The sequence below is a fragment of the Haliaeetus leucocephalus genome, unplaced genomic scaffold, assembly GCF_000737465.1.
Source record: "Haliaeetus leucocephalus isolate CR32 unplaced genomic scaffold, Haliaeetus_leucocephalus-4.0 Scaffold183, whole genome shotgun sequence".
NCBI classification, from domain to species: Eukaryota; Metazoa; Chordata; class Aves; order Accipitriformes; family Accipitridae; genus Haliaeetus; species Haliaeetus leucocephalus.
In genome coordinates this window covers 1,102,545-1,115,376 of record NW_010972619.1, presented here as the reverse complement: position 1 = coordinate 1,115,376, position 12,832 = coordinate 1,102,545, and the positions used below count along the sequence as shown (strand labels likewise).

The window sequence follows — 12,832 nt, the reverse complement described above, 5'->3', positions numbered from 1 at the left end:
CTGACATGGAGCTGGTCCCACCAGTGATTCTGAGAGCCAAAGGAAGTTGCTGATAAAAAGAAGAAAGACCAGTTGGATCATGTTTCCTTTGAGGGACTCAGGAGAAAGCTAATTTGAGCTGCCCAGTGTTGCTGTCAGGGTTGGTTTGTCTTGCAGGGGGAGAGAAAAGAGGTATTGATGTTAGATTTTCTCCTGGGTTTTGCTTGATCATTGTCTACACTGCTGGGAAGAAACCCTGGAGGGTGTCATCAGCTGGTGACTGTATTGGGAGCATCGTTGTCCTGCCTGTCCTCCCTTCCCCAGTAGGACAGCCACCAAGAATGGCAGGGTGGGAGGTCACTGCTGTTTAGGCAGGGTCAGAACATCTAGGGAAAGCCTAAGAAGTCCATAACTGGTTCCAACTTAAAGATTTTACAATTTGGAGGACATACCCTGTGAATATTCAGAGCTTTTGTGTCCCCACAGCTCTAGAGAGTTTGATCACTGCGTGGGCCACCCTGAAATGCGGAGGTGACCCTGGCACCCCAGGAGGGATGGGTGGAGAGACTGCTGCTGATTGGAGGCAATAGGAGCGTCTCCTTCAGCCGTAGTCACCAGCCCTAGATGAAAGCATCTGCAGATTGGGTGTCTGCCATGTAGGACCCTCCTCTCCCCATGGCTTCTGTCTGGGCAGCAGCAGCTGTTCTGCAGATGATGTCCCCTGAGTTGACTATATTGTGCAAATTGGGGAACGGGCTTTTGCTGTTGGCTAACTTGGATGTACACCATCATGTCGTACCTACAGAGAGCGCTGGGGACAGGCTGAGGTGAGGGGGGACACTATTCAACATGTAGGCATCATGGGGAGAGGGACAGAGAGTTATTTACTAGTTAACAAGTTATGGTTGAAAGCCGTAGAAAGTAAACTGGAGAACTTCTATCTGGAAGGGCCTTTTCAAATGAAATGTGCATCATATTTGTTATTTTATAGCTTTGTGCTGGGTTTCTTTAAAGGCAGCTTGGTCCGCAGGCGATTGGCAGTTTGCGGCTGATTCCTTTGTGAAAAGAGCCCTGTAAGTGCCCCTATTCATCCGCCATTCACATAACTCTTGTTTGTTGGGGAGGTGGCTCTGAATAACTTTTCTGTTTGGGCACCAAATACTGTGCTCTGTGTGGACCAACCGTGGTGCCCAGATATCAGTTCCTTGTGGTTTCTTGAACTGGCTCCCAGTCAATTCTTCTGGTCCCCTCTGTCCCCCCCCAGAAACCACAGACAGGTACTATTTCTATTGCTGCAGACATCTCTGTAACTTGCACAAGAAACGTCCCGTGCCTGCTGCTTCGCTGGCAATTTTGGCTGGGGCTCTGGAACAGCCCAAGACTGCGAACAGCTGAAGACGCCGGTGCCTCCTACCTCTGGAGCAAAGGCTTCGTGCTCTCTGCTGCTGCTCACCAGCACTTCCAGGATTTTTTCTCCCTGAAGCCTTTCTCATGATGTGAGCTTGTAGCCCTGTATCTAAATCACTTCAGCTGTGCGGAAAGGCAAGGCTTTGGTAGGATGTTACTCACCTTCCTCAGGGAAGCTGAGGTTGGAGGTGTCAAAAATGGTTATTTTTTTAAAGTAATTAATGATGCCAGATGAAGTGGTGGATCAGAAGTAGACAAATCCCGCTTCTTCGCATGGAAATGCCGACCCCCAGACTGTCTCCTTTCGTGGTGTGCTGGGGACGGTCAGTTAAATGGGGGATGTGTTGTCTGAGTCAGGGCCACAGTGCTTAAGGCTTCAGGACACACGTGGCTTCAGGTGACAGACAGCCTTCCTGCGGGGCTCAGCTTCGGGAGTTGGCTGAAGTCTGCATTAGAAGATTTATGTCTCTTTTCTGAGTCACACATCTCCTGCAGCAGCATGCTATATTTATATTGTTGTTATTTGGAACGATTTGTAACAGGGATTCCCAGCTCAGTTGCTGCTATTCGCTTGTAGTGTTTTCATCAAATTAGGCCTTGTGTATGCTTCCTCCTGTTTGGTTACACGTTCACATGTCTCTTCCTGCACTTTGCACTACTCCAGACTCTGTTGCCATCCCTTTGGAGCAGCCCAAATCCCGCAATGGATGAAAGTGGATGCAGCGAAGCGGGATGAATGGTGGCAGTGGCTGCAGTCCCCCAGCTGAAGAGACGGTGCTGATATTTGCGGGTTTGGACCATTTCCCTTTCATCTGCTTTTCCACAGAAGTCTTGTAAGCCCGGTGGGGTCCCTCTTCAGGCATCCCAAGCAAAGAAAGCCAACAGAGAGGTTGGCTGTATCCCTCTGTCCGCTCAGCAGCAGACTGATCCTGCTGCTGTGGATCCTGCACTCCTCCCCATCCACCAACCTGTACCCTACCATGGTACCGTCAGGTCTCCCTGCCTCGTAGGTGGTGTGTTTCTTGCCCTGCACAGCTCAGAGATGTGGTATTTCCTGTTCTTTTCTTCTTTTTTCTTGCTAGCTTCATGTGCTGGCCTTGGGCCAGGGTCATGTGAAGAGCTCCAACACATGAACATTTCTCAGGGCAGGGGTGTCAGGGTGGAAAGGCAGAGAAGCCCACCATGAAGCTATCTAGAAAGGAGGGGAAAAGAAAATGGCACTTGGATTGTAAATCAGGAGAAAAGGGGAGAGACTGTTCAGCTGATGTGGATCATTTTTTAATGTTGGGAATACCATCAGGTCAGTATTTGTGTTTTGGAGGACTGAGTTTATATGCAGGTTGATCAGGAGAAGTTTTACACAAGACTATGTAAGCTCTCAATCTGGTCCGTGCTTTACGAGAAACGTTTTGGAGAAGATTTTTCAAGTAGTGTATTAAATCAGAAATGTTTCCGAGACAAAGTGAAGAGTGAATCCTTCTGCTTTGAGGCTATCAATCTTACATGCACATGCTTGATTCATGCCGTGATGCTGATGTCTCAGTTGCTCAGCTGTTCAGCATATGCAATTCAAGAGCACTTTGGATTCTTTCGAGTTAGACCAAATAAAATAGTGCTGCAGAAGCCTTAAGAAACTCTGTGTGACCCCTGACATCGTGTTAACAAGCCACAGGGACACACGAGTCTTGGAAATTTTTAATAGGCTTCAGCCATCATTATTCTTTGGAAATGCATCCACTTTAAGGGCTTTTTTCTGATTTCTTTTTGCACAATTTAGATGGAAAAGCAGTGGAACGTGGCTCTCCTGTTGGATATACACGAAATCGATATTCAGGGACCTGGATTTTTGACCATGCATTGAGATACACATCCGGTATGTGAGATGGAAGGGTGTGAAAGTCTAACCAGGGATCAGGGAGCAAGGGAAAGCTCTGGATGCAACGGGTGTGTTGCCCAAATTCCAGCTGCAAGGCTCAGTAAAAGCCTGGCAAAACTGAATGCACCAACTAACCAATAACCTTCCCCATCTCCCCTCCTACTACAAACAGCTTTAGCCTGCATGACACATCCTGATGTGGACAAAGTCTGAGATAAACCATGAGCATGGTGGTAGTGTCCAAGGCAACACGGGCATGTTCTTTGTAAGGCCTTAACACATAGCGATGTCTTTTCTTTTTCCACTTCACCTTTTCTCCACTCTAATAATATATTTATTTTGGTAAGTCATCCCTCCTTTTTCTAATATGAGGATCTGTGCCTTTGCCACTCAAATCGTGGTGTTCTCAGTACACAGTTGTGGCTGTTGAGTTGTCTCTCAGTGCCTGCAGGACTTAAGATCTGTAACACACCTCCCTTACACCCTCCACAAACTCACTGTCCTCCTGGGGCAGTGCTCTACTGTCCACGCGTAGGAAGTGGGTAGAGGTAACCCCCTCGAAGAAGATGACTCCAGCCTTCCCAGACTGCACTTGAGACCTGGATGCTTCAGGACATCCACACAAAATCACTGGCCGTGGGAGGCACTGGTCTCTCTCCTGCCTTCGGCTCCTGCTTGTGCTTTCCAGGCACAGCCCCTGGCATGAGGGCTGCAGCACTGGTTTGGTTTCGTGCTGGGAGAGGGAAGGCACTACACAGTTACTTGTACAGGTTATACTCTTCTTGAAGAACTTCTGCACAACTAAATGCACTTGTGCCATAGACCATCTCCAGAGGAAGGGGGAAATCTAAGAAAAATGGGGAAAAAAATTCAACCTGCAGTCCTTCACTGTTTTTTATCTGTTTTCCCAGTGCTCTGTGTGTACGTGGCACTGTTTTGGGGTATGGGTGGGTGTCAGTCGCATTTTCCTGTTGGTACAGCTGAGCCTTAACTGTTGCACAGGGTTACTGGTTGGTAGGGCACAAGTGATGGTGAGTTCACTTGTTTTCTGGCAGTGCTGCTTTGGGGCTCCAGACGGAATGGCTTTCAAGAAAGAATTTTGGAGGTTGATGGTGAATATAAGTCGTCCCTGAGCATGGAAAACAAGGGCTGGCAGATGCTGCTGACTTGGTGATACCCAGGATTTCACTTAGAAAAGCCTGTGTGGAGTGACCATGGATGTTATATGCTGTCCCATATATGTATATCTATATATAAAATACAACTAGCTACGATAATTAAAAGGCTATGGAGCAGATCAGACATAGTCAACTGACTATAATATCAGTATTTTAGAGTATTTTTTCAGATGTGTAGTCTTGTGTATTGGACTGTAGCGAATTACCTCTTTCAGCATCAATGACAAAGTAGCCTCCTGAGCTCAAAAGGCAGTCCCAAGTGATGCTAACAATGACAGACAGGGAATTCAGTGCTGTTACGAACTGGAAGGAGGGTTGTTTTCTTCCCAAGCTGTAATCAATAGGGCATGGGAAGGGGAAAAAAAGATCATGGGTATAGCATGTTCAAAAAACGCGGTTGGTTTTGTTCCTGGAAAGAGCTCGCTTTGAGTAGTGCTGGGTAAGTATTGTAAAATGATGTTGGGGAATATTTATTTGGATGTGTGTGTGAATATTTGTTCTTGTTTGTGGCTCGTCTCTGAGTTTTACTGTTTTGCATGGTCAGAAAAAGATTGTTTCAAGCTTGCGTGAGGAAGCATCCATAGAAATGAAATGCTACATTCACACAAAATAATGTTCAGCCCTTCTTTCTCCCACTTTCTCTTCCAATAAGTGCTGTTCTCGCCCTACTGAAGAGTGCAGGTAGGATCACAGTTAACTTGGCTGCTGATGGACAGCTAAGAAATGCAATACATTTTGCAAGTGAAAGCATGAAAGGTGAATTTATAGCCTGTTCACCAAGTTGGAGTGGGGGAAAAAAAGGTTGAATCAACTTAAATAACAAATCTAAGGAAATTTCTGTCTGCCTGTCCAATAAACAGAAGAGGCTAAATTCATTGCATAATTTCATCATTACAAATGATTCTCCCAGCTCTGTTTCTCTGGTTTCATTTCAAATGACTGTTTGCAGATGTGTGTTTTCTGGAATTAGAGACACAAATTGAGAAGAGAGACTACTGTGGTCATGTGCTTTTCCTTAAAAAGGTCAAAAGTTCTATTTGTATCTATTTGGTTTCCTCTGGGTGGATATTTACCAAATCTCTGTGGATTTCTTGAGAAATTTGTACATTGTGCATTTCTTGAGAAATTTTGAAAACTCCTTGCCTCAAGATAACTTATTGCCTTCTTTTTTCAGTGGAAAAGCTTTTTTTCCCATATACGAGGAACTTACTGAAAAGTAATTCAAGGTTATTTCTGTCCATAGGAAATATTAGTCATTATTATAAAGTTATAAGTCAGGCTATTTTGAGAGTGCCCCTTTCATGTTAGCAAAGTTAAAAAGATATACTGAAAATGTAAGTTCAGGGTAATATGCCAAGGAATCTTAAATAAGGCTGAAAAAAGAATTGAGTCTGGGATAGTGATTTCCTGCATTTATCTCCATGAACCTTCCAAAAATTACTTTGCTGCAAACTGCATTCTTTTGTCCCCAGTTTATGGATAAGTATGTGGGGAGGCTGTTTTTCCTGATCTAATATGGTGATGTATACTTCTCTGTCTTGTTTTTCAGGGTCTTACGAGTGTGGAATATGTGGGAAGAAATACAAGTATTACAACTGTTTCCAGACCCATGTGCGAGCACACAGAGGTATCTCACTCCTGCTCAAATCTTTGGGAATCCTGGGGTAACATTCAGCTTCAGGGACTATTTTCAGGAAGGTCTTGAAGATTGCTCTGCTGCTTCTCTGTTCATCAGTAATGTTTCTTCTGGGTGGCCCATTCATAGGATAAACTTTGGGGCTGTCTAAGCTTTGTGGCTCTCTACTTCAGTAATATTTCTTCAGAGGTCAGGGGCAGCCCTTGCGTTCGGTGCAGTCTTTACTGCATGGTGCTCTTGGGGCATTGCTGTGTGTCGGAAGAGCTGCAAATCAAAAAGTTTCTCCTGGCAAATACCACATGCCAGCAGAGTAGTTACCACCTCAGGGGTAGGCATCTCCCCAAGGTGCTCTGCACTCCTGCCCGGCTGGGTATTTTAGTCCATCCCTGTTAAGTCAGGATGGGAGGATATAAAGTCAGATATTGGCATTGCTAGACTGCTGTATTTTTATGTTAAAATCAAAACGATACTTGAACTCACCCCCGTACCCCTGCTGTCAGCGGAGGTCACTTTCCAAATGTATTGTTTGCATGAAGTATCTCATGCTTAGTCAAGAGTGACTTTATTTGAATTTTCTGTAAGACTGGCCAATTCAATGTTGCTTAATTGCAGAAATGTGAAAGTTTTGCTTGGTGTTTTATACAATTAGCATAGTTCATATAATTTGGAGAAATACATACCTGAAATAATAGAACAACAGGGACTTGAAATTAGCTCATGAGCCTTTCAGTGGTTTTATTTTCTTCACCTGAGTTGAGCACTGAAGTCTTTGTGTCAGACTTGGAGGACCATCTGCTTTAGCTCCTCAGTTGTAACTGGCAGTATCAGCGCACATGATCTTCAATAGAACAATTGACTGGAATGTCTAAAGGAGCATAAAGGAAACTCCCAGTGAAAAGTTTGAAAATCCAGGAATAATGAAGGCTAATGCAATATTAAATTTTACACGTGTAAACTCTCAGAAGTCAGCAAATGCACAGCTGAAAAGTGAATATGCATCCTTAACTTCTCAGAGCTTTTCACAGTCTCATAATACATCCTTTAATTGCATGCTTGCATATTTCTTGTGTGCTGTTTAACACCACAGAGCTTCTTCTGTATCCTTAGATACATGCAGAATTGTTTTTAGATGCTGCTGTTCCTTTCTAAATACTAACAAAATTCCTAAAAGTCCTTTAAATGTAACTACAAAGTAGCTTCACTCTGCAGTTTAAGAAAAAAAATCCCTAAAATAGTGAGCAGCAGTTATTTGCTGACATGCAGAATGCTTTACCATTGCATCACAGCATTGCAATACTTTTGCAATAATAATTGCAGTGTTTAGATTTGGGACAAGGATTGCTTTTATTCTACTCCTCTTCCCCAAGCACTATGGGATCCTTAATTCAGCTGGAATTTTAGAAGCTATATTAGTATCGGGTTACCTCCTAGTGTATGATCCAATTGATCTGTATTTATACATTTATTTATATTTTGATGATGAAATCAAGCTATATATTAAATGTTCTGGATGCATCAACATACACACGTACAATTTATATCCATAGTTTTGTCATGAACTCAGTGGAAACATGACTTTACCTTTTGCTTCCAAAGCCTTTTTAATGTATAGCTATAGAAGATGGAAATTTTCAAAAATTTGAATGTGGAAATTTCTTAGTAATTTTCACATCAGTGGTGGAGAAGCACAATTTATATGTGTGAAACTTAGAAAATGTTGTTTCATGTTGCTGTAAATTGATGCATATAGTAGTAACATTTAAAGTGCATTTGAATTGCCTTAAGACAATAAAAACCAAAATGAGATATTTATTCATATACACTGTTCAGCAAGAAATCAAACTGAAAACTCTATGCAACTCTGTAAATGTGATTCTCCCAGAAACAGAACCCGAGCTAGCAGTTAAAGCAGTTGGGAAGTGTACCTGTCTGCAGAGAAATAACATGCCATTGAATATGCATGTAATGTATGGTTAGGAAACAAAAGGATTATATGGGGGAAAGCCCTGTGTGATATTATCCAGTGAGAACTGTACACAGAACTGTACCAGTAACAGTGCTGGAAATAGCATAAGACTGCAGGACTGAAAGACATTTTTGTGAAAGATCCTTTTATTGCCACGCATATCTAAGGTTTCATGTAGAAGAAGTGGCTGGTACTGCACCATCATAACAAACATGAGATAACTTGGTGGTTACATGTACACTGAGGATGTGATTCTGCACTTGGCATGTTCTCCCTGCGTATCTTCAGTCTGTGTCTCAAAAACCCAAGGCACTGGCAAGCCAGCTCTCCTAGGTCTGCTTGTCCTCAAAGCACTGAAAATTGAGCTCCCTTGGCCAATTACGTGCAATTGCCAGCTGCCAGAAACTCAGATCCTGAATCTTTCAGTCATTTCTTTTTGGCTGGGCAAGGAAGGAGCTGTATTGCAGTGGCAGGACCTGGCATTCCCTCTTTGCCAGATGCATTTTCTGAGCATCAGCTGTGGTTTCCCCGAGGTCTGAGCCACCGATCAGTCACGTAACATCTGCCTTTCCCTGAACGTTTGACTGATCCTAGGCAAACTCACCAGCTCAGCATCACAGTAGCAAGAGCAAACTCAGGCCCCTCTTTCTTCTCTCGAGGTGCTTTGTTCCAGGGCTTTTTGGGCATTCAAGCAGAAATACCTGCTTTTTATGATTTGCTGAAGGATACACCCCTTCCCCTTGAATAGCTCTCTGCTTTTTGCTTTCTGGTGTGGTTCCTGTGTCACTAATGGTCATTGGCCAAGCTGTGGGTTGGTCCTGCAGATGGACAGATCTGGTGATGCAAAAGGTTCAGCCCATGGGAGAGCAGATAGTAACTGTGTTGGATCTGGTTTGGACCTTTGGGGCAGAACAACTGAAAAAAACATGTCTACCCAGCCCCATTGTCACTGTTCAGTGGCACAACTTCTGTCCCTGGGATGGGAGGTTTGGAGGTCTCCAGTTGTCCTTGCTTTGAACTGGGTTATTTCTAAGCTGTTTTTTGTACATCTCAGTGTCCAGTTTGGAGCTGTAGCGGGGGAGCCTGGGGCTTACGGCTCGTGGCCAGCATGGGTGGGAGGTCTGTTGCCCTCTCTGCTCTTGCAGTTGGTCCTTAGTCGTCAGCTGCTTGTTTTGCCCTGTGCAAAACTTAAATTTCTTCTCATCCTTTGAGCTATTCAGTTCCACATTAATATTCTTGCACTGGTGACATCATATTTTTCTTTGTAATGATCATTTTTGGGAGAAGCTGACTAGATTTTTTTTTTTTTTTTATAACTGCACCTGCCCCCTCTCTAGATCTTCATGGTAGAGAAGCTGTTTTGGAGGTGACCTGTGTTCTTTAGGCTGATTTTTCTTCTTGTCTGCCTTCAGGAACGGGTGGTTTCTTATTGGAAATGGGGCAGTTTCTTAGTTTCTTGAGCCTTCCCTGTGGTGCTCGGTATTGGCTGGAGAATTTCAGGGAGCAATTGATCCCCTGGCAGTTTGCAAATGCAAAGGGTTGAGGCAGCTCTTATTCAAGACATGCTGCCTCGCAGGGGCAAGCTCCCTTTCTGCTTTGCTCTGAAAGCCAAGATGCAGGCACGGAAAACCCCACGTAAAGGGTTCTGCAGAGAATCAGAAACGTAGGTAAGAAATTTACTCACTACATTTTATCAAGGAAGAAACGAAAAGGTTGCGTTCCTTCCCCTTTGCCTCCCCAAAATGCACAAATAAAATAAAAAAGAAACCCAACAAAAAAAGTTATGTTGTCGAGCTGAAAGGCTCCTTTGTGAGCTGTTGTACAGCCCTGCAGGATTGTGGCTCCTTCCTCCTGCAGAGCTGCTGGAGTTCAGCTGGAGCAGAAAGGCTGTACATTCCTGGTGGCAATGGAAGGCTCTGTCCCAGTGATCGGCACTGACAAACGTTACCGCTTCGCCTACATACAACCCAGGCCTTAAAAATGTTTTGCTTACAGTGCTTTTTGTTTAGCTGTGTGGGGTTTTTCAAGTCATTAAAAGGTTTGGATTGCCTTCAGGAGTTAGTCAGCTAGAAAGTTTTGTTTTGTACGGTTGGGTCATATTTAAGCAACATGAGCAGCAAAACATCTGCATGTTTTGAGTCAGGAAAATTATTTCACTTTTAGATAACTCAAAAAAAATGGCTGCAATTACTTTATTAGACTTTCAAATAGTAAATTTAAAAACCTCTGGGCTGAGGCCAAGCAAGGGAGATTTTTACCCAAAGGAGAATTCTTCAAAAAGCAAACGAAAGAAAATAGCAAGGCTCACGTTTAACCCTCGCAGGATATATCGCCTGTGTTCTAATAATTGGTGGAAGTTCTCTGTTTCCAGATAAGCTTTTCTGGGCTGAATGATCATTTTGCTCAAGTTGTTTTTCTTTATTATTTATTTACATTATTTAGTTGCTGCATTGCCTCCCTGTGAACTGATCAGCCCTCCATTACCCTCCTGCATGGGTGTGCCAGCCAAGGGGCTGATCTACCATCATCAAATAGATGCTGAATGCATTAGAGTAGGATTGTTTTCTCCAGGTGAAGTTTCTAGTTTAACCAATTGTTAAAAAACTTCTCAAAGCTTTTAAAGTTTCAGATTAATATTTTCCAAGAATGGGTTCTGCTTGATTCCAAAAATACGAAAAGGAAGATGACTTGTTCAAATTGTGAATATAGAAGAAAACGTTTTTCCAAAGTGCACATTTTTGGAGTCTGAGTTGAAGCAGTTCTGTGACTGAGACAATTTTGAGGTGAGAAGTTGAAAATTAATAGCGAAATAACCATTCCTGAGGAGAGATGGTGTTTCTGAGCTGAAGAAAGTTGGGTTCATATGTATGATTATCTGCTACTGAACAATCATAGGGTTTTGGGGGGGGTCCTTTGCTCTCTGTGCTGCATCCCAAACATCCATTTTTTACTGTGTACATTCCCAGGCTGCAGCAGATTTTCATAGGAGATGCAGAAAGTTACTTGAGACACAGGAGGTAACTTGCCTGTTTTCCAGCTTTCCTGCCGACCTCCCTACTCTTACTTACTTTTGCAACTTTCTCAGAAATTGGTCTTTTGTTTTAAAGCTGTAATTACTTGGTCTCAGCCCAAAGGTGATTTAGAGTGGTCTGTTAGGGGATTTTTAGGTTGTTTTTTTTTAATTCACGGAGACTTTAGTCTGTCTTATGACTAAGAGTAACAACATTTCTTAACACAGTTCAGAAATTGCTGCTCCTTAAACCTTTGTGCATTGCTTGATTCTTGTTAAGTTTGACTAAAGTACTTTTAAAAGCTATTTAAATGACAGAAATGGCCTGGTGCATGCATAGTACATATCTTTTATGGTTTATTTATGCCATGGTCTGTAAACGCCAGGACAGCATTTTGCAGAACTCCATTGTGCCATAGCTAGCTCTTTCCTTGAGTGATAGGTGGTAATTCAAACAAGTAGCAGCTGTGGAAAAATACAGGGCTTTGACTGTTGAGGTTTTGCATATGATACTGAGGGTTTCTGATCTGGCCTCTCAGTTTATGAAGTTGTGCCAAATTAATATTGTTGCCTAGAAGAGTGATCTAATCAGGCAGGTTAATCAAGTAGAAATGTACAAATCCACAAACCCACAATCATTTGTTTTTATTATTTTTAAGAAATAAGGAAATTAAATGCAAACAGTGTTCATTACTTAAGGTTGCAAATTTTAAATTCAAAAATGCTGTGACACTCTGCAGCTGTGGTTTTCAGAGCAATGCAAGCATGATTCCAAGAGACATACGGAATATTTTGAAACGTAGTTATGTTATTAGATAATGTGACATACTGTATATGCAATTTAGGGTGAATATGAAACACTTCAAAATGGCTTGGAAATTCTAATCATTTATGATCCTTGACTTGTAACATTGGGTTTTGTTTTCCAGCTTGCAGCTTTGCCCATTGCATTCATTTAGGGCTTGAACGTGATCTTTGCTGCGTGCTTCTTGTGGTCCCATGTGTTACAGCGGAGGGAGCTTTTTCTCCCATCTTTTCTCACATGTGCCTTCAGTAAGACCAGGATAGAATAGCCCCTGGGGGATTCTCGTGGCCCATCTCTTGTAGAGGCTTCTGCCATTGCTGTCTGTGAAGGGGAGGCACGGCAGCGGAGCAGGCTGTGCCATCTCCCGTGGGAGGCTGAGCTGGGTGCGCTGTTCACCGCTTGCTTTCCTGCGCTTGCCCGGGAATTAAGCACACGAGCGATTTCAACAAACCTTCAGTAGAAGTTACGAAACTCATCGTCATGAGCTCCATTAACGACGGCGGGACTGTTAGGATGCGTCAGTCCAGTCCGTGCACACCTCAGCCAGGGCCCCCTCTGCCTGGAGACGCAACGCAGGCTGGCCCGAGGCAGAGGAGGGGTGGCGGCAGGGCCTGGCCCTGGGCAGAGCGGCAGCGGGAGAGCAGGGAGGCAACTGCTGCGAGCCGCGATGGCGCGCAGCCCCTCGCACCCCGCGCCTCTCCAAAGCCCTCTCGGGGCTCCCCCAAAGCTCCTCAGGGCAGGCTGCCTGCGCGCAGGGCCGGGGTAGGGGCGTCCCTTCTAGCGGCCCCATTTCGAACCCAGGCCTCTGTGACAGCTTGGGAAACGAGAGCCCCAGTCGTGGAGGCTCTTCCCAAGGAGTGCGGGCAGCTGCGTCTTAACAAACAGCCCGGCAAGGGCCGCTGGCCTTTTGCGGCCCGCTGCGTCGGCAGCCGCCGTCCCGCCGAGGGAGCCCGCGCCTTTCGGCAGAGGCAGCCG

The 12,832-nt window shown here is 44.2% G+C and overlaps 1 protein-coding gene across 2 annotated transcripts in view; it reads left to right on the top strand.

The window, feature by feature from the left end:
* Window positions 1–12,832, top strand: part of ZNF618 (zinc finger protein 618) — a 131,246-nt gene that overhangs the window by 56,389 nt on the left and 62,025 nt on the right. For both annotated transcript variants that reach the window (XM_010564632.1, XM_010564633.1), the window contains exons 4-5: window positions 3,164–3,259; window positions 5,990–6,067. In XM_010564632.1, the coding sequence (XP_010562934.1) occupies window positions 3,164–3,259; window positions 5,990–6,067 (174 nt within the window). The remainder of the gene's footprint in view (window positions 1–3,163; window positions 3,260–5,989; window positions 6,068–12,832) is intronic.